This window comes from Schistocerca americana, chromosome X (genome assembly GCF_021461395.2).
Source record: "Schistocerca americana isolate TAMUIC-IGC-003095 chromosome X, iqSchAmer2.1, whole genome shotgun sequence".
Taxonomy (NCBI): Eukaryota; Metazoa; Arthropoda; class Insecta; order Orthoptera; family Acrididae; genus Schistocerca; species Schistocerca americana.
In genome coordinates, this window is record NC_060130.1 from 817,774,657 (window position 1) to 817,797,649 (window position 22,993).

The following is a 22,993-nucleotide window of genomic DNA, read 5'->3' on the forward strand; positions in this document are numbered from 1 at the left end:
TGTGCTGAAGACAACATCAATGTGGAGTAATCAACGTCATTTTTCCCTCTGACATTGTAATTATGTACATCATTGTTCCTTTCGAACTGTGGTGAATTATTTACAACAAATGATATGAATCAATAAATATACTGTGAAGCAGTAGTCAGAACGCCCAACTCCAAAAAGCAGCTGTCTGCAAGACAATCATGGGTGACCACCACATATACTCCTTACAACATGTTTTTGCACAAGGAAGACTTTTCTTAAAGATGATTTATACTAGAACATTATTCCGTATGACACTATTGAATCAAAACAGGCAAAATACATCAGCTTACTGATTTGTCTTTCCTCAAGATCTGCAATGATTCTAAGTGCAAATGTGACAGAACTAAGTTATTTTAGGAATTCCAAAACATGCTTATTCCAATTTAAATTCTCATCTATACAGACACCAAAGAATTTTGAAGTTTCCACCCTATTTATTATTTCCATATCATATGCTACACCTATCAGTGGTATAGTACCCCCAGCCATGCAGAACTGAATATGTTGTCTTGTTTTAAAATTGAGGGTGAGACCATTTACAGAAAACCAGTCAATGATACTTTTAAGAACTATGTTGACCATTTCTCCTGTTTCTGTTTGTATGCTCAGACTGATTACAATATATGTGTCATCTGCAAGAAGAACTGCTTCTGCTTGTTGTATATTGTATTGTATATCATTTACATATGTGGTGCCTAGAAGCCAAGGGGTCCAAATGACTTTTTTGTCAGAATGGAGTTAAGTGCAGAAATGGATAGTAAAAAATCATATCTGTTGACTGGAAAAGAGATCCAAGCTCATATCTTGACAGGTGCTGCTACCTAGCATGGTTCCCCTAAATCAACTCAGGATAGTAGTTAGTCATTTGGAGTGCTAGGGGTCCAAGTTGTCATTTGGATCCCTGCATCACCAAGATAAAGGAGCAAATTGTTTTGTTGTTGATAGGTAATGCGCATTAGTCTCACACGTTTTTAGTCAAATTTATGAGTGTTATTGAAATTTAACAGTTGTTTTTAAAGTGCATTTTGGTGTTTACATTAAAACTATGATTTTTCATTGTTTTGAACCAGTTCATTGTTTTTTAAACTGAAAGAGAATTGTTTAAAACATCAAAAGTTAAAAGTTCATTGCAATATGAGTGACAAATGTGAAGATTCATCTGAGTCAGGTTAGTAACCTTTCTAGATATTTGTTTTTTTTGCTGACTAAAAAATATTTAAAAAACTCTTCTGTTAATATAGTTTGAATTTCTTAGATGCTGCTTTGTTTGGAGATGGACATGACAGGATGCAGATCCCAATTTTGTTACCAGAAGTGATGATGAAACTACAAGTGAAAGCGATGAAAGTGGTACCCCGATACTGAGAGGTTAATATTGCTTTATAGGCCTTTGGTATGAAAAATTCACAACAAAAACATGTTTTACTTTACCAGCATGTTTTGCTTTATTCATATTCCTATTCTAACCTAATGTAACTCCCTGCCTAACTTAAACCAGACTGCTTACTCTAAATGTAACTCACTTTTCTATCCTTCTATTTTCCTTTTTAGTTGGACTACCAGAAGATGAATAGGCTGGGGGTATTATCAAGGATTTACCGGACAATGCAATAGCACCACCAATGCAGCCTGGAAAAAAATGAGTTTGGAGAGCGTGACTCTGGAAGTGAGAAAAAATTAAGAAGTTATGAAACTCCGACAAGTCTTATCGTGACCACAAATCGAAATATCGTGCATCTAAGGAGTTCTGTGAGTACAACTATAAGTGTCATTTTAAGTACAATGAAAATATTCCACAAGAAAAAAGCAAAGTCATATTTGAAGCATATTGGAACCAAGCCGATTGGGAACTACAAATGGACTACATACACAATGCTGTAGAATTGAAGCCTATAGAAGGATGAAAAGAATTAGCTGTAAGTAGAAAAGACATGCTATTTACATATGAGGTGTAGAGCACCATAAATATCAATATTTGTTCAGTGTATAAGTGTGCTATCTTTGAGGAGAGGGCTTTAGGGAGGGTGTTGGCCACTAAAGGCAGTTAGCCTCCGGACTGGTATCTGTGTAGAAGCAAAGTGCTAATAAATCTGTATCTGAGAGAATTCTAGTTGTTTACCTACAACTATATCCTATTCCCTCACTGGTGACCCTGTTTTTTGTGTAATATGCATCCGAGTTACCACCCGAAGGTTATTTACATGCCTACCATGTCGGGTTTCTTCGCGATCGCGAGGGCCGTTGTTCAGCTTCAGACAATGGCCTTTCAGCACTCACCGTCGCCCGAATTTCAGCAACATCTCTCCAGCACTCCTGCCATCGTAGTGGACATGCCGCAAGACTCTTCGGAATCCTTCAGCCTGAACATGCAGTGGAATTCATCAAGTGCCGCCAGTTTCTTCCAACCGCCAACGGTCGCGGACTCTGGCTTTGCCAGCCTAGACTTTTCCACGTGTTCTCCACAGAGTGTTGTTCAGAACATTCCTACTTCTGTGTTGAACACACAATTCAATACAGTTCATGGCATCAAGCGAAGTTTTGCTACTTTGGAAAATCCAGTAGTAAATTCAAACTCAAATCAGTTCCCGCCACGTGTGTAGCCTTCCGCGCCGGCTAGTCAGCAGGTGCTCAATGCTCGTCAAACAGCAAATATCACAACGCGTGTGCATCCTAGTGGACATGTGTGGGATCCTTGTGTTGCTTCTAATCAAGTCAACAATTCTGTGCTGGACAGTAACTACCCAGACATCTACAACCAGCCCCACCACTCACGGTCGAGTGAATACAGTGTGCATAACGGACATTCACCGGTGTACTTAAGTACTTGTGGCTTCTCTCTGAGCTACCACATCAATGAGAATGAACATTGTGACTACGATCCTCACACTGTTCGAGCATCCGTCGCTTCTCAGCCGCCCCCCTGCGTCAAGTGAATTTCGCGATACCCGCATTACAGGACGCCAATAATTCAGACTCGCTATCTTCTGCATGCTCTACTTCCGTCCGAAGAAATAGGTGCACCTCTGCAGTGACTGCAGTGCCGAATCTACCAGACTTCAAACCCACTCACCTGGAGTTCTGGTTTAACCTGGTTTAGCAAACATTCAATGTCTGTGCTTTGGACAACGACGCACGCTTTGCCTGCCTCATGAACCATCTTCACACCACTTCGATTTAATTTATGATCTAGTCAAAGCACCCCCCCCCCCCCCCAGGAGGGAAGTATGCTGTGGCGAAACAGCCCATACTGGAGTGCGTCTCGAACACCAGGAAAGAAAAGGTGCGACAGCTCATCTACGAAGAGCATCTCGGCGACAGGTCTCTCTTCCAGCTGTGGCGGTGCATCCTTCTTCTCGTCGATGAGCAAGTTATGCCTGATGACACACTCACAGAAATCTGGACAGAAAAGCTGCCTTTGCCTGTCCAGACTGCAATCTCTGCGTATGAAGATAGGCCAGTAAATGAATTTTTATATGCCACCGACAGAACATACTCCCCCAGGCAACGTGAGCTGCGTGCACTGCATTCTGGACGTTACTGCACTAAGAAGCTTTCTGACACCACACCCTTGTCTGGTGCTGCTAATAACAAGTTTGTTGAACTAGCCGCCCTGCCTGCACCTTCAACTCCCCGCAACGACAGTGCATCGGCCCCTGTGGAAGACTCTGGGCACATACTCCATCACCTAGCAACTACCAACAGGAGCACAGGCCTGCCCAACCTTACTGTTTCTTCCACACAAGATTCGGGGAGCAAGCTCGCAAATGCCAGTCACCGTGTTCTTACCCAAACTCCAACCACAGGTAGGCTGCAGTGCCACATCCTGCGATGTAAACAATGGGTACCATCCAACGTTGCATTCCATTTCAGACAACAGCAGTAAGTGTGGTCGAGTCTATGTTCACGATTTACAATCAGGTGTACGTTTTCTGGTAGACACTGGCGCAGACATCTCTTTGCTGCTGGTTTGCTTAGCAACCGATAAAGTGCAACCACACAAAACAGTACTTCGTGCTGTGAACTTGTCTACCCTACAGTGTTCGGGTTCTACTCTGTATACAGTGAAACTTTCGCCCTAGTGCAAGCTGGAGTGGACGTTTTTAGTGTCAACAATTGAAGAACCTATTCTCGGAATTGATTTCCTCAAGCACTATCAGTTGTCACTAGATTTTTTGCAAAATACTGTGTTTTACACCCCACTAAACAAACATATTCCTTTCGCTCCGCCGAGTGACAGTTCGGCTAACACCAAACATGTGTGCTGTGCTAAGAAGTGTTTAAACCTATCCTTAGAGCTGCAATCTTGGACAAACAAGTGGCTAGTGGAGTGTGCCAAGTCTTTGAAGTTGCAGATGGAACGTATGGAAATGCTGCTGCATCTCCGCAACATACACCATGAGTTGGCCTCCACACAACAACGCCTCGTAACACTACAAGCAGACGACTCGTTGGCTACAGACAAGGTCAGTCCATGCCAATCTGGTGTTTCCATGCCCACACACGTTAATGACAATGTTGTGAACTCTGTAAACTGTGTCAGCACCCCGTCTTGCAATGACAGTGTGTGCCCAAGTGCTCATGTTCCTCGCGTTCCGAAAGGACAATTAACTTCCCAAGCTCGTGGCAATGAACTACGGCCATCTGCTGTTTGGCCACGCCCACTCGTGGCTACAGCGCTCGTAGCGGCACGGCCCGCTACCAAGAATCAGTATACCAACCTCGCCCATGTTAACATGCGTGTTACCTTTCGAAGCGTACGAGAGGTTGGCACACATGTACTTCCGTGCCCTCAGCACCACAGCTTTGCCCATCTGCCACTGCCTGCTCCGCTTCACGGACATCTGACTATGATGCCATGCCACGTATTAAAGTAGTCACTAATGGCACAGTTCAATGGTTGCGTTTAACCAATGGGCCGCCCATATGGCAACGCCCATGCTGCCTCAAGTCAGAATTTATGAAAATTGCAAAAGAACAATTAGATTATATATTACAAAAGGGAATAATTGAACCTTCTTCTGGTTGCTGGGCTAGTCCTATCCTGTTTGACCAAAAGAAAGATGGTACTTGGCGTATGGTCAGAGACTATAGACATTTAAATGCCCGCACCATCATTGATAAATACCTGGTCGCACACATTGCGGACTTCAATCATGTGCTCGCAGGTGCATAGTACTTCTCTGTTTTGGACTGTAAGCACGCATTTCATCAGATTCCTATGGCTCCAGAGGATATTGAAAAGACTGCCGTAACCACTCCCTTTGAGCTGTTTCAATACAAATTTATGCCATTTGGGTTGAAAAACGCCCCCCAAACGTGGCTGCGTTTCATCAATCAAACATTATCCCATCTAGACTTTTGTTTCATATACATGGACAACATATTGGTTTTTGCTTCTACTTTGGATCAGAGTGAGGAGAGTGTTCAAGTCATGACAGATATTTTAGCAGCCGCTGGTATTGAACTGAACAATAAAAAGACTCAATTGCACCAGTCATCCATCACATTCCTAAGTTATGTTGTGTCATCGGATGTTCTAACACCACCGCAGGACAAGATCAAGCCTGTTCTTGAGATGCCACACCCCCAGACCTATAGGGAATTACGCAGGTTCATCAGAACAGTTAATTATTACCATAAACATTCGCCAGCCGCTTCTGCGGTGCAGGCTCCTCTCACAGATGCTCTCGCTGGCCCACAAACTTCTGACACCCGCCAAGTCCCATGGACACCAGACATGGACAAGGCATTTAACGAACTCAAACAGCTGTTGGCCTTCGCTGCCACTATTGCTCACCCATGCACAGACACCAAAATGTTTATCACTACTGACGCTAGTGATAATGCTGTCGGCGAAGTACTGAGTCAGACATACAATGATGTTATGACCCCCTGCAGTTTTTCTCAAAAAAGCTAAACAACGTGCAGAAGAAGTACTCAGCATTCGACAGAGAATTACTTGCAGTTTACGAGGCCATAAGACACTTCAGAACTGCTGTTGAGGGACAAGATTTCTATGTGCTCACTGATCACAAGCTGTTGGTTCCTGCCATAAAAAATCCTGCGGCTGATCCACCCCCACAATGCTTTCATCACATTGATTACATCTTGCAATTTACAAATGATACTCGCTACATCCTAGGAGTGGACAATGTGGGTGCTGATTTTCTCTCGTGTGTTGGTGCTGTCACAACCTTAATTGACTTAACAGACCTACCTCGGTTGCAATCGGCAGACCCCCATACCATGCAGTTAATTCCGGACCACAGCTCCTCTCTCCAACTGGTACGCTCTACTTTCCCTGGCATATCTGACTTAGTTTGGTGTGATGAATCGACTGGTACATTGCGGCCATTCATTCCTATCCCCCTTCAATGCCAGGTCTTTGACAAATTACACACATTAGCACACCCCGGTGTCAAAGCTTCCAACCATCTGGTATCTGAACGGTTTATCTGGAGAGACATGCGCCGCGACTGTCAGTCTTGGGCCAGGGCATGTGTGTTGTGTCAACAGAACAAAGTTTTGAGGCACACTTCCCCACCTTTTGGCTGTTTGGCCCAACCGCCAGGCTGGTTTCACCATGTTCATGTGGACCTCGTAGGCCCTTTGCCCCCCTCCGAGGGTTTCCGTTACTTGTTTACAGCTATTGACAGGATGACTCAGTGGGCTGAGGCTGTGCCTATTCTGAACATTACCTCTGAGACAGTAAGTCGAGCATTCTTAGATTCGTGGATCTCTAGATTTGACTCACCTGTTTACCTCACCACTGACCAGGGACGACAATTCGAGTCTTCAGTTTTCTCCGACTTATGTAAAATGTGTGGTATTGTCAAAATTCATACTTCCGCATACCACCCACAAAGCAGTGGGCTTGTTGAGCAATGGCATCACACCTTAAAGTCTGCCTTGCATTGCCATGACTCACTATGGACAGAAGCACTGCCCTTCATGCTTCTTGGCCTTCCTGCGACTTTCAAGGAAGACCTCAAGGGTTCCGTAGCCGAGTTTGCGTATGGCCAACCTCGGGTTTTGCCTGGAGAATTAGTCACTCCCACCCCACTTCCATGGCCCTCTGAACTCCTTTCACTTCTTGAGCGAGTGCTCTTGCACTGCAGCAAAATTCAGCCGCCACCTCCGGCTACTAATACACCTCCGCACATGTACGTACCGCACACGCTAGACTCTTGTGAGTACGTGTTTCTCAGAGATGACTCAATCAAAGCCCCACTTCAGTCGCCCTACACAGGTCCTTACAAGGTCGTCAAACGCTCCAAGAATAGCATGGATCTTCTCATAAAAGACTCTGTAACCACGATCTCCCTCAACCGAGTGAAACCAGCTTTCATTGAGCCTCAGGTAAGCCTCCCTGATTCTGCCCCTATTTCTCCCACTCCTGCTTCGAGCGGCCATCCATCTTCTCATACCATACATTTGGGTATTGATTCTCCACAACTTGCTTCTCTGCCGAGCACGGGTCCTTCTCCGCGTTCATCTAATTCGAGTGGCCAATCTTTTCGAGGTTTCATTCCTCATAGCCCTTGCAATCGAACTGCCAACCACTCGGATTCTACCATTGTGTTACCATCTTCATGCGACAGCTCTTTGTCACGCCGTTCAATCCATGCTGGCTCCTCGTCGCCTTCAGTCATGCTCCCTCGTCCGTCAGCTGATCGCCCGAGGTTGTCGCCTGCGCAGTCCAGTGGTCCTGCCACCCCCCCCTTCGCAGATGCTTCCCCCTGCCATGGCTTTCCCACACCTCCCTGCCTCCCTACCATTGCTCGTACAGGTGCCACCCAAGAATTCACAACACATGTACACCCTGATGACATACATAAATTATCTGTTGTCGTAGATGGCGATACGGTGTGTGTGGTACTCACGTGTGATGATGTTGAGGAAGGAAGTGCAGAAACTCGTGCAGTGAACCGCTTTGAATTGAGCACAAGTGCTGCGTATGGCAATTTATGTGCCTTTGTTAGGCCTTCTGGCAAGGTGATTCTCCGCCTGCCTGCTGACGAAGTGCTACACCTTCACTCCAGGACGGGACGTCGTCTTCAGCCACCGGCGTCGCTTGCTGACTTCGCCGTCGACGTACTGGGTTTCACCCCCTGGTCTCCTACCAGTCGACCGCTTCCGCCTGATGTGGAAGAACTGTATGTTACCTTCCTAACTTCTCACCCTCCCATTCACAGGGAGGTACTCCATACTATGCGGGGGGGGGGGGGGGGGGCGAGGGGGGGGGGCTATGTGGTGTAGAGAACCATAAATACCGATATTTGTTCAGTGTATAAGTGTGCTATCTTTGAGGAGAGGACTTTGGGGAAGATGTTGGCCGCTAACGGCAGTTAGTCTCCAGACTGGTATCTGTGTAGAAGCGAAGTGCTAATAAATCTGTATCTGAGAGAGTTCTTGTTGTTTACCTACAACTATATGCTATTTCATCACATACAACCGTAATGGCAACAGAGTTTGCAGAGATTTTTTTGAGAACCCTTGATGTATCAAACAAAAAAGTAAGAAATATTATTCTAAAAAAGAAAGAAAACCCATCAGGTGTGGCTCTGCGAGACAAAAGAGGTAAAATTGAACCTGCAAACAAAATTTCAGCAGAAAGAGTGGCAGTTATTGAAGAACACATTAGTAGCTTCTCTAAGTAACAACTGTCAACAAAATATTCCTTAATTCAGACATGAACCTAACAATTATGTACAAGCTGTACAAAGAGTCACGTGAGGAAAGAGGAATCATGCCTGAGAAAGAAAGCTTCTATGGAAAATTTTCAACACAAAGTTTAATTTGGGTTTTCACAGGCCTCAGACAGATATCTGTGTCACTTGTGATAGGTTCCAAATAAAAATGTTGCATGGCACAGAAGAAGAAAAAAAGTTGGCAACGAAACAAAAAGAATTGCACTTAAGAAAGGCTGAAGCTATAAAAGAATTAAAAGGAAATAGCACCAAAAACAAGGCAAAAGATACAGCATCAATCTGTTTTGACCTTCGAAGAATGATGTCAATGGCTGCAGTTAAAAACTCCAAAGCGTATTATATGTGACAACTGTGACCATATAACTTAAATGTCCATAATCTCAAAGACAGTGCTGGAAACATGTACATGTGGCATGAGCGTCGAGCCAACAGGGGGTGTCAGGAAATATTGAGTTTCCTTCTACAACACATTAAGACCCTACCTAGCTACATCAAACACACTGAGATATTTGCTGACAATTGTAGAGGCTAGAACAAGAGCCACTTGATCTATAAATTTTGGTTGTATGTAGTAAGAAACACAATCATTGAGACAGTCACTCAGCATTGCTTTGTACAAGGCCACTTGTACAATGAATGTGACCGAGACTTTGGGCACATAGAGATCAAAAATAAAAATAAAAAGAAAAGAAAACAACAGAGACCTGTACGTTCTGGATGACTGGGTGAACCTAGTAGTATCAGCAAACGGAAGTTTATTGTAACTAAAATGTAACTTTGTTGATATTGATGCCCTGAACAATTTTTTCCCCGAAAAGGTAAAAGACACCAGAATAATGCAATTTCTTAAATTTAAGAAGAGTACTCCAGGCATGCTACACTACACTACAAGTATTCAGCAGGATACCTAGAGCCATACAGTCAACATAGCCTGAAACAAAACGCCACTGGAAGACTACCTGCAAAGCTCCCAACTCCACAACCAACAACAACAAAGCCTACATTAAAATCACAAAAAGTAAAAGACCTGATTGAGCTGCTCCAGTGTGTACCACCCATCAATCATCCCTTTCATTTGGAGTTAAAAAATGTAGCTACTCAGCCTCAAGCCTAAGCAGCAAATCAGTGTGATGAAAAGGCAGAACAAAGTGATAGAGATGAAGAAGATGAAGGTCTGGACAATGTTCATGGAAATGAAGAGGATGAATGAAAATGAAAATTATTATTTTGTTCTGCCTTTTAGATTGTATGTTTCTTGACTGAACTTTATTTTTTTGTAATACCAATTTTTAATTCTTAAAAATAAAAATAAGTGATTTTCTACTTTCAAAATAATTTCATTATTGACCTACAGTCAGAAGGCAAGGGGTTCAAGTGCAGGTGCACGAGAGATCCAAGTGCAGCGTGCAAAACATGGTGAACTTTCAGTATACAAAAATATGTTTATATATAATTAAAATAATGTTTTAATATGCTTCTGTGATGGACTATATCCTTGAGAAACATGATAATGTAAACAAAACTACCTAACTCCTAACATGACCTACTGGAATTTTTCTGAACTTTAACTTCAGTCTCAGAAACGGACATACGGCTGGGAGAGCGGTATACTAACTGTGGTGTCACCGCCAGACACCTCACTTGCTAGGTGGTAGCTTTTAAATCGGCCGCAGTCCGGTAGTATATGATGGACCCGCATGTCGCCACTGTCAGTAATTGCAGACCGAGCGCCGCCACACGGCAGGTCTAGAGAGACTTACTAGCACTCGCCCCAGTTGTACGGATGACTTAGCTAGCGATGCAACACTGACGAAGCCTCGTTTATTTGCAGGGAAGATAGTTAGAATAGCCTTCAGCTAAGTCAATGGCTACGACCTAGCAAGGCGCCATAGCAATTGATAGTTATCGTATGAAGCATGTCTCATCAAGAACGATGTATACAAATGATGGATTAAAGTTAAGTATTCCAGAAGCTACGCACTTTTCTTTATAGCATTCATTATGTATCCTGTTTCAGACCTCACGCCTTCCTGCGTGAGCTTATAGCGTGCATTTCGGCCTTCTCTAGCTGTATAACACTAACTACATTCCCCTCCATATGCACATCCAGTGATGACTATGGGCTGAGGATGACACAGTGGCCGGTTGGTACCATTGGGCCTTCATAGCCTGTTCAGGAGGAGCTTTAGTTTACTTTTTCAACATATTGCTATGATTTTTCTCTTGAATTCTTTGTTCCTGTGCTTTCTACAATATTTAAAAAATAACTATTAAGTAAATTTGTTTCCTCTACATCTCATAAAATGCCGATGATGAGAAAATGTGAGAAATTAGAGTTAATACGTGGACTTACTGACAATCATTCTTCCCATGTGCCATTTGTGAATGGAACAGGGAAGGGGGGATCAGTTAGTGGTGCCAGAAGTATCCTCTACCACACACCATTAGTGGATTGTAGCGTATGATGTGGATGTAGATGTAGATAGAATTTATAATTTATAACTTTATAGCTTACGATTTACATAGCATTAGTTGCAAGAGGTGAGAAGGTACTTGTAAGATTTTTATAAACATTTATGCAGTAATTATTAAATGAATATGCTACTGCTTCTGAAATACTTTGTAGAACATGTTTCCATATGATTTCTTTGGGATTATTGTTTTTACTATTTACCTGTCCTGTTTCTGAATTTGTGGTCTGACTCAATGTTTTAATCTTGTTTCCTGATTTGCTAATGGCATTTTCAATAGCCAGTTTCTTTGTTCATTTTATTACTTTCCCGTAGATTCTCTCTCTCTATTTTTTTTCTTCTTTTTTTGTATTCCCAGTAGTACTATTTGAAACTTAAGTAGTCTATTTAAGTTTACTGAGTCTTTTTATTCAATATAATGTTAAAAGATTTTATTTAAAGTTACTTATATTATTCTCATTCAGTTGTTGATACTTAATAGTGAGGTTCCCTGGTTTTGCTTTATGGATATTTTTGTTCTTTGAGATCAGACAGATTATTTTCATCTACTTTTACTCTGTTATGTACATTTGTATAATATAATCTATAGATAAAGCACAATTAACAGTGCCTATAATGTGGGCATTGACTGTATTAAGTAAGTTGTGGAAAATTAGTAGTGATTGACCTTCATCTTTCAGTTTTGATTTCATATGGCAGTTAATATTAAAACAGCTACACAGAATTATTATTTTTTGTTTACCACCATATCTGCTCACCTCACTCTCTCAGTAATTATACTCTACTAATATCAGGTAATTGATAAATATTGATGTTTATAAATCATGTACTGTTTATTACTGTATCTGTGGATCCAAATTTAAAGTATTCATCAGTACTTAATTTTACTAGATCAACTCAATTCTTTACCATACTTGTTAACCATTTTTGCAGAGATATATATAGTTATCACCATATCTGTAAACTGACCCACAAAAGTATGATGCTAGTATATAGTTCCATAAATTACTAAGAGAGACTTTCTGTTCCTGAAGCCAATGTTTTGCAAAACATGGAGCTATTGGCCTGTCCTTTATTGTTGGATATTTTTGATGCATGGCCGTCGGTTTATTTCTAGTAGTGCCACAGGTAGTTACCTAAAACAAGGCTCTCGGCTTTTTATTTTCAATGGGAATAAGTTCCTTGTGACGTGGTTATTGTATTTAATTATGTCTGTCATTTGTAAGTTGTCACTTAAACCTGTGTGAATTAAATCTATGCTGTTGCTATTTTACAATGTGTTTAGCATCTTCATCCTAAAAAGATTGTTAACACCATTTAAATGTAAAATTTGTGACCAGTACAGTTTACATCTGTCACACTAATTTTACTGAAATGCTTACATATTTTCTCTAACTGAGCATTTGCTGCATTAATTTCTGTGTTTATCCATGTGGCAGGTCATAACAGTGTGGAATATTGAATAACAGAATGTTTGTGTGTTGACTTAATCAAACACTTATTCAATTCCCAGTAGGCTGTGATAATTTTGTTCTTGCAGACATCATTTACTCTGCCAAAATGCTCATTAAAACCATTCAAAGATAACTTATTGATTTCTGACAGATTTATGTTTTCCAAGTTCACCAGATGATGCTTTTACTTTATTTTCTTACTAAAACAGCGTGCTTTAACAATAAGTTCAATAGCTAAAATTCTTCAGCTGCTAGGTAGATACTAACTTGGTTAAACAGCCAAATATTGTATGAACATAGATGTAAATCTGTCCCTCATTACACTTAGCCTTTAAATTTGGAATATTGTATGCAGTATATGAAATGCCTCATAAACATTAGGCAGGCTGTGAACTACTCAAAATTATTGAAATTGAAAAAAATGTAAATGTCTATAAGATAAAATATACTCAACATTTAACGTTCAAAATATTTTTCTTTTTCTGATGTCTACAGCTGATTTACATTTTTTCCCCCCAGATCACTATTTATTTTTCACACACTATATGCAACAAAAAGTATATTACTCTCATGTAGAAGCCTGTTGTGTGGCTATATCTGCAGATTTATATTTTAGTTATGGTAAATCAATTTAAGTCATTAACAGCTGAAAATCACCTACAAATTTCCTGAATTTGATTATTTTTCTTTTCCATACTGTGGAATTCTGTCATTGCCACATTAGGAATAATGATGATTATTGTAGAGATATATACTGATCAGCCAGAACATTATGACCGCTGACCTACTATCAATATAAACCTATCCAGGTGACAGCAGCATCACCTGGCAAGGAATGACTGCTAATTAGACACATGCATGGTGCAAGTAGTATCAGTGAGCGTGCTGTCCATGTGTGGATACGAAAGATGCGTGATCTATCTGAGTTTTACTGAGGGCAGAGTGTCATGGCCCGGAGTCTCAGCACAAGCATTTCAGAAACTGCATGACTTGTCAGGTCTTCGAAGAGCATTGTGGTGAATGTCTTTAACATGTCGCGATACTAAGGTGAAACCTTGTCCAAATGTCATAGGGTTGTGTGGTCACCCCTCATTACAGATGTTGGACATTGTAGGTTGGGCAGACTGGTAAAACAAGACAGGTGACAAATTGTGGTGGAACAAACATCACATTTTAATGCTGGGCAGAGTAAAAGTGTGTCTGAATGCACAGTGCACTGCACACTCCTAACGATGAGCCTCCGCAGCCGACAACCCATGCATGTGGCAATGTTAACACTATAAAATTAGGAACTATGACTGAAGTGGGCACATGACTGTTGGCACTGGATATTGGTGCAGTGGCAGAGTCTTGCATGGTCTGATGAATCCCAGTACCTTCTTCATCATGCCAATGGAAGGGTGTGAATCTGTCACCTTCCAAGGGAACGGCACCTTGACACTTGTAGTGCAGGATGAGAAAAGCTATGGCGGCTCCATTATGCTCTGGAGAACATTGACATGGGTATCCATGGGTCCAGTGGAGCTTCTGCAAGGCACCATGATGGCCAAGGAGTATCGCATACTGGTTGTAGACCAGGTACACTCATTCATGACCATCACGTTTCCCAACAGTAGGAGCATTTTTCAACAAGATAATGCAACATATCACAAGGCCATGAATCTGATGGAGTGGTAAGGTGAAAACAGTGGTGAGTTCCAATTGATGTGCTAGCATCTCAGCTTGCCAGATCTGAACCTGTTCGAACACATCTGGGATATGATTGAACGTAGCATCAGAATTCATGGCCCTCTTCCCTGAAATTTATGGGAATTAGGTGACTTGTATGTGCAGATGTGGTGCCAATCCCTCCAGTGACCTACCAAGGCCTCACTGCTTTGATGCCATGATGTGTTGCTGTTGTTATCCATGGCAAAGATGGACATACTGGCTGTTTGGTAGACAGTCATAATGTTCTAGTTGATCAGTGTGTGCATACCTGGAAATCTTTCAGACATAGCAATTGTGTAATAGTATTTTTTGTAACATGCATAAATCAGATAATCACTCTTAAAATAGCTTAACAATCACACATAGTTCAAATACTGTCGAATAACAAACAGTTATTTTAAAAATTAGAAGGAATGGCATTAAATGATGCCATACTTTTTTTGTATCTTGATTAACTTTAAAAAAGAGAGAGAGGTATACAAGAGATAAACTGGTAGCATTTTCATTTTGATAGGGTGAACATACTTTCTGGAGAGTAAAGTAGACACATAAATGCAAACTTCATTTCCTTGTGATAAAAGTGTTCTGTAATGTTTCTTTCAATACATGAAAATTATTGTGAAGGAAATCACATAACAGTAAATCCATACTACTGAAAATACTTTTATTTGCAACTGATTGTAAATACCAATTCACAATTCTGCATGGTATGCAACTGGAACATTCCTAGACCACACACACACACACACACACACATATATATATATATATATATATATATATATATATATATATATATATATATATACACACACACACACACACACACACACACACACACACACACACACTGGAAAGAGAAGTCCTTTTTCCACAAATTGAGGAATTTCATTTTGTAGTCTACTTCAATTTCTATTGCCTACCTGTTACAGTTTGCAATAGATATGGTGTTAATTTGCATTAGCTCATTGGCAATGTACCATAAAAATACCAGTTACAACAATGTAAGAATACATTCTCTGAGATGGTGTTATATGTCTAATTAGTAAAATTTTATTGTTGTGTACCCAATCAAACTTAAGAGATTCTGGAAGTAATATGCTATAAAATATCATGTTTGTGTGCCAGGTAAATATTTAAATTACATTTACTATCACAAAGCACAAAAATGTTCACAGAGGAAATTAGCACAGAAAGATTATCCAACGTACAATTTCTTCAACATGTTATCAGTCTTGATCTCTTTTGCTTGTCCTGCCCAAACAGTTTGGACAAGTAGAATGTACAAGTAGTAGACCTCCCAAAACTACAGGATGTAACTTACAATGACTGCTGTAAACATTGAATGGATGTCTGAGAGTCTTGAAGTAAAAAGCCATGTACAAAGTGTACATAAGTAAAAAAATATTTTAACATTATTTAATCATTGTTATGTATCTCCTGGAATCTCCTCATGTGACTTATCAATAACCACTTCTTCCAAGGAAATGTTTGTTGCTTCTCTTCCCAAGAAGCTGCTCGTATATTGTGGTAGAGAACTCTGACTAGATTTGAAATCTTTTAATAGAACTGACCAGTCAGCTGATCTCCAGGATTCTGAATCTTCAGAAACTACAAATGAAGAAGCTGCACTATCTCTTCTACTGACACTACAGTCTTTAGCAGCTGGCCTGATATCACAATCAGATTCAGACACACTTTTATGGAGGCAAGATTCACTATTATTATGTCCTACTGTGGGGCATTTTATCTCATTACTGTGGAGTTGCAACAAAGATGAAAACAAAAAATGACAACTTTGACTTTCTGGAGCTGAAGTAGTTCCAGTTTCGACAGAAGATTTTATTTTATCATTCTCTCTGATATCTGAAAATAATTCACTATTTCTTGAATACAATGTAACATCTGGCAAACTGTAACACTTTCTGTTCACTAGAAATGATTTTCCATTTCTATACTTTCCTTCAAAATCTGAAATTCTCCGAAGGAAACCTGAACAAAATACATGATTCTGATTAGCGGTAGTGTCTATATTTTTACATTCTGAAATGTCATGAGTTGTTTTGATAATACTTGGAACACCCATACATTTAGTGACAGAGTTTCTAATAGAAGATTGCCCTATCTCTTTTATTTCATTTGGCAGTAACTGAAACCCTTGATCATCTTGGCTTGCAATACATTTGGTTGTCACTAATAGATTTGGTGTACTTTTTGTCATTTTTCTGAAATAATTATCCCCACTGCCTTGAAGTAAATTAAATCCTCTTAGCTCATTTGATGAATGAATAAGTTTCCTTTGGCAAAATGTACAATGTTTGCAATGTTTGCAGACCAAATCAAAGCTGGAATCCATCTTTGATTCACTATCTTGACAACTGCTCGAGTAACTATATATTTCAGAGATGTTAGGAACTGTATCCACAGTTCTTCTTCTGGGATTAGATCCTGTTTTTGATCCATCTTTATCTAGCATAGGTTTCCAACGAACACCTTTCTTTTTTGAACCTTCTGAAGAACTTTGTCTTCTTACTGGAATTAATCTTGGACAGCTTTTGATTTTTGGGAGGTGACTTGGAGCCAACTTTTTGCTGAAAATTATGTCACCTATTCCTTCAAAATTAGAAGGGATGGAAGAGTGAAAGTTTTTCTTGGTAGTAGAGCAATGTTCTAATGAAGACTCTGATGCCTGTGACCATAACCTTTGAGATTCAGTTGCAGTGTACTTATTGATGTTGTCAGTTGTTACAACATTTGCAGCACTCGCCATGCATGTGCTACATTCCTCTGATGGTTCCTGATAGTGAAGACTGATGTCAGAGTGTCCCAGAGTTGATGAACTTGGCCAAGACAGCAGTGCTGCAGATGAACTGTGTATTGGCTTGGCAGATTGGCCACTGCTTGAAGTTTGGTGGTGTTTGGTGATGCCCAACGGACTAAAACTGCTGCTACCTCTGGAAAAGACAAAGTTGCAGATCAGTTTATGGCATTCCTTTTAGTGATAAAAAAGTTACAGTGGAGTTAGAATACCTATATAATTTTATGGAGGACAGTGGGAACATCTTAAGAGGTATGTAATACCTCTTTAAGCCACTGAATAATTAACATGCTGAATGTACGTACAAAATAATTAAAAAAGTGACAGTTTCCTTTAATGTAAGTGACATCAATAAAGAGGATTCAAAGTCCAAATTTTGTTTATAGTTGAGTATTTTGCTGAAGGAGAAATTACTGTCTGAATGCATCTGCACAAACTCTAATTTCTCTTATCTTGTCTTCATGGTGTTCACTTGAAATGAATATTGGTGACAGTAGAATAACTCTGCACTCAGTAATAAATGTCTGTTTTCTAAATTCTGTCAACAGTGTTTCACAAAAACATCATCGTCTCCCTCCAGGAATAGCCATTTGAGTCCATGAGGCATTTCCATAATACCCAAGGGTTGATTAAACCTACTGTTGACAAATCTAGCAGCACATGTCTTCCTTTAATCTGACCTGGTGATGGTCTCAAAACCTCAAGCAGTACTCAAGAATGGGTAATGGGTTGCACCAGTGTTCTATACAAGGTCTCCTGTATACATCCACTAAACATTCTTAAAATCTCCCAGTAAACTGAAGCTGATCATTTGCATTTCCTTGCATGCTCATTCCATTTCATATTGCATTGCAACATTATGCTGAGATGTTTAATCAATGCAACTGTGTCAAGCAGCACACCACTAATACTGTCTTTGAACATTATAGAGTTGTTTTTCCCACTCACATTAATTTACATTTTTCTACATTTAGTGCAAGCAGGTATTCATCACACCAAATATAAATTCTATCTAAATCATCCTGTACCTCCTGCTGTCAGTCAGTGACAATAATTTCCCATATACTGCAAAGTCATCAGAAAACAGTCCAGATTACAGCTCTCTGCATCCATCAGCTTATTTATGTACATGGAATGTTATAGACAACCACTTCCCAGATGTACTCATAATGATACCCATGTTGTCATTTAGACAAGGCTGGACACTACCAAGCACATAAAAAAAAGAAAAAAAAAGGCAAGCGACTAGAAAACACTGAGCTACTCATTGACACTAGTTCACTACACACTGGCAGACAAGCAGATGGGAGTATAGATGCTTATGTTACTATACACAAAACCACATGACTGTGGTGCCGCAGTCAATGCTGAGCAACAATACAGAAACTGCAAGCTACAAAGAATGAAAACAATAATAACAAATGAGCCCTGCTGTATTTTATACAAGGATTTGTGCTAAAAAACTTGTAAAATAATATGAACACAAACTACTAGAAAACACAGAGCCTCTCACTGTCACTAGTTCATTGTTCACTGGCAGATAAGCAACTGTACTCCATGTGATCTTAGAAAACTCATGTGCAGCACATTTTTAAATTTTAATGATGTGATAAGAATGCCCACATAAAAGCAAGCCATAGTAAATTTTGTGAGTACAGAAGTCTAAAATCTGCCACTCACAAGCAATCACTGCTCACTACATCTCTTAATTTTCACATGAGGTATTATAACTGAAATATCTCTTTAGAGATGTGGTTGCCATGTTCCTCTCAATGGAATTTGAGCTTTATCAGAATAAAGATTTTGTTTCTGCAAACAGAGATTCCTTAGCAACTTACACAGGAAATGTTATGTTTTTTCTGGACTATATAATAGAAATGAAGAAATAATTATGTTGTTGATACAGAGCTAAAATGTGTCATCAGTGTAACGTATCACAGAATAAGTTAAGATACTGCTACACATTATCCCAGATGAAGAATTATCTACAAACACAGAAGTAATATTATTGCCCATGTTAATGACTCAGAAAGTAATGAGAAAGTTCTGGCTAGCTGTGCGGTCTAACACACTGCTTCCTGAGCAGGAAAGCATGCTGGTCCCTGGCACAAATCCCCCTGGGGGATTTGTGTTGAGGTCTGGTGTGCTGGCCAGCCTGTGGATGGTTTTTAAGGCAGTTTTCCAGCTGCCTCGGTGAATGTGGGCGGGTTCTCCTTATTCCACCTCAGTTACCTGTGTCGGTGAATGCTGCACAAACACTGTCTCCACATATGTGTACGCTGTCATTACTCTACCACAGAAACATTTGGGGTTACACTCGAGTGGTATGAGACTTTCCCGTGGGAAGGGAAGAGGGGGGAGGGGGGCGGTGGTGGGGTGGTTGGACAAAGCCTCTCCATTGTTTCTAGGTTCCCGGTTTCAATACACAATACACACACACACACACAATGAGAAAGTTTAATAAAAAAATTGTATCAATATACAGATATAACTTGACCAAATATGAGAGTAACAACTACATCTTAATGGAGATTACTGTAAACTTGCACACTTTAGAAAGTTCAAAATGCAGTACCATTGAACTATATGGCTGATGGATCACAACTAATCTCTGCTATGTCACGCAACTACCTAAGAATGATACAGTTTAGAGATATGAAATGCAATGAACACATAAGTCTAGTTGTTGAAAACAACTGACAGGTTTTAACTGGCAGGATATTGAGATACGAGAGTTAGAAGTGAAAAGAGGGTGCTTGCAGAATGTATTCGTGACTTATACTAGAACACTGATCCTGTTTGTGAGGTACATATCATGTCATGCAGACATTTTATATTTAATTTTTTATTTATATTTATTTTTATGTGTGGTCATCAAATGGCGTCTTTTGCAAATGTCATGTTGTTACAAAGGTGTAGTACATACCATACTTATGTACAAAGGTTTAATAGATATTTAACTACAAATGTTAATACATAATGTATATACCTTAGATTTTTTCCAGTGAATACATACATTTATTTCTAATAAAAGTTTTTAATTTTGTTTTAAATGAATTCCTAGTAAATACTTTTATTGATTGTGGCAACTTTTTGTATCACATTGAGTCACTGATATATGAACTACGTCTGTTACTTTTATTATTTCTTGGGTTGTGGTTATGTACATCACAGCATTTAGGTGTGTCACCCTGATGGCTTAAAAAAAGCATAGTGAGATATTCATTTTTGATAAGGCCATCAAGACAGGTTTCCCTGTATCCCAGACCATGTTGCAGCCTAACAGCTCCCTGTTGTGGCACTAGTACTCTGTTTGAGTGCACATTACTGACACACTCCTGTATCTCTATCCCATAACTTAAATATGAGAAAATTTTTCTATAGTATACTGTTTTATTACATACAACTTTGGACAGTTAGAAAATCATATACAATGTGCTGCTTATTTTTCTGCTTACATAGTTAACATGGTTTTCCCACTGAAGAGTGTCATTCAGGTGCAGACCAGAACATTTACAGTCTTCGTTGTTTCTGTACAACACAAATATCTCCTACATACCTATGGTATGAGTTGCCTGATTTGAACTCCAGTAACTTTGATTTTGTGGTATTTACTTTTATGCCTTCATTAGTAAACTATTTAGACACTTCAGATATTCCATGTGTTGAAAAATATGTTGTACGCTTCTCGTTGTCACCATAAAACAGGAGAGAGGTGTGCGGATCTGCATCTAGAATTATAGTGCTAGCTGGGGACATAAAACATTTGTTAAAAATGTTACAAAAAATTTTTGGCCTTTTCTGTTAAAGACATCATCTTCACTGTTGACTGCAGAAGACTATTTATTTCACTTCACTATTGCAATTTTGGGCTTCCGGTCATCATCAAGTGGAACTCCAAAATATTTTGCATCAGCACATGTTAGACTTTCAAAATCTTGCAACATGTAGGCTAAACATGTCATCATCAGAGCTAAGCCTTTTCACTATAGGAATACAGTAACATGAAACAAGCGCAAAGCTCTGAACATTGTGAAAGGATCTAAATGTATCAAAACTGTTACCAATATTAACATCCTTAAAACAAATCACTATGAATCGATTTTTAAGCACATTATTCAGATGTGAGTTTGCGTGGGGTAGGTGTGGAGCAGGGGCTGGTGGAGACTGTGGCCAGGAGGATTATGGGATCAAACAATATGTTGCTATAACACTTCACATCTATGGAAGTCAAAGAAACTGATGTTGAAGGATTGAAACGGCAAAGTTTTGAAGCAGTCATTGAAATTGAGCATGTTTTGCCCTTGTTGGTGAAGTATATTCTTGGCAACAATTAGGCAATGGCATTTCACTGGTGTGGACAGCTGGTTGCTGTCATCCTTACGTAAAATGCTTATGCACATTAAAACGAAGCTCGTGTATGATATGATTGCTTTTACAGTCTGTAGCCACAATGAGTTCACTGGTTCTACATTCATATTGTGTGTTCCTGCAACATCATCCTCAAAGACATTAATCATACATTCAAAAACACTCCCTCCTGCTCCCCACTACATTTCTCCCCCAACTTACCCCAAACAATTCATCTCAAAGCTGGAAACATTCTCATTCTTGTTTATGTGCCTTTCAATGACACTACATCTCAGTTATACAGTGAGTTGTTACCTTTCCTTTAAATGCCAGCAGAAAAGTGTATAAGTCCTGAAATGAATTAGACAAACAGAATCATGTAGGAATGTGTTTAAAGAATTTAAAACCCTAACACATCCATGAACAAAAGAATATTTTTTAAAAAGCTGCATCAGGAGCTACCACCACCAAACAATAACATGCCTAAAAGTAGAACAAGTAACCCAGATGATCCCTACAAGAGAGACACATAGAGGGCTGAAGAATATCGATAGATTTTTCATTTAATATTGGGTCTTGAAACTTTGTAAGCAGACTTTCATGTGATAACTGGAGTATACCTTCAAGGGTCAGCTAATTCAAATTTTTTAACATTTCCATGATGAGCTTCTGTGAGCTAAACAAACTTTTAACCACCTTCTTTGTACATGTTCAGTATACCCTCATAATCCTGTTTCATATGGGTCCCACATACTTGAACAGTTTCTAAGCTGGTATGTGCAAGCGATTTTTAAGCAGTCTTCTTTGTATGCTGACTACATGTTCCTAGTACTCTGCCCCGTGAACCAAACTCTGTCACCTACCGTTCCTATGATTGACTCCATGTGATCATTGTGTTTCATATCCCTACAAATTGTAACACCCAGGTATTTATATGTGTCAACTGAGTCAAATTGTGGCTTAATAATCTTATAGGTGATAATATATTATTCCATATAGTGAAGTACACATTTTTAAATTTATAAATATTCAAAACAATTTGACAGTCTTTGCACCACTTTGAAATCTTATGAAGACATGATTGACCATTGATGCTGCTTTCTTCAGATGTTACTTGGTGTAGGTAAGTGCATCATCTGCAAAACATCTGAGGTTACTAATATGAATTATTTAGGAACAAAGGAGATGACTCACAGAAGTGCTGCATTGTTGATAGGTACGCAGTCATAAGGTACTGAGCTTTGCTAGCTATCGAAATGAAATTCCTTTATCAAGCTTGTACACACACACACACACACACACACACACACACACACACACACACACACACACACACACACACACACACATTGGGGGGATGGGGGGGTGGGGGGGGGGGGTGGAGTGAAGGATGTGCTGTAATGATACCTCTGATCTGCGCAGCTCAGAAAAGCTGGTGGTGGGTGGATG

At 39.8% G+C, this 22,993-nt stretch overlaps 1 protein-coding gene across 5 annotated transcripts in view; it reads right to left on the reverse strand.

Moving 5' to 3' along the window:
- Nucleotides 1-15,209: 15,209 nt before the first annotated feature.
- Nucleotides 15,210-22,993, reverse strand: part of LOC124555503 (bestrophin-2-like) — a 674,041-nt gene continuing 666,257 nt past the window's right edge. For 4 of the 5 annotated variants that reach the window (XM_047129429.1, XM_047129430.1, XM_047129432.1 and 1 more), the window contains one exon: nt 15,210-17,330. In XM_047129429.1, coding sequence (XP_046985385.1) covers nt 15,806-17,330 — 1,525 coding nt within the window. In that variant the 3' untranslated portion in view covers nt 15,210-15,805. The remainder of the gene's footprint in view (nt 17,331-22,993) is intronic. The other variant, XM_047129435.1, reaches the window with a different exon arrangement.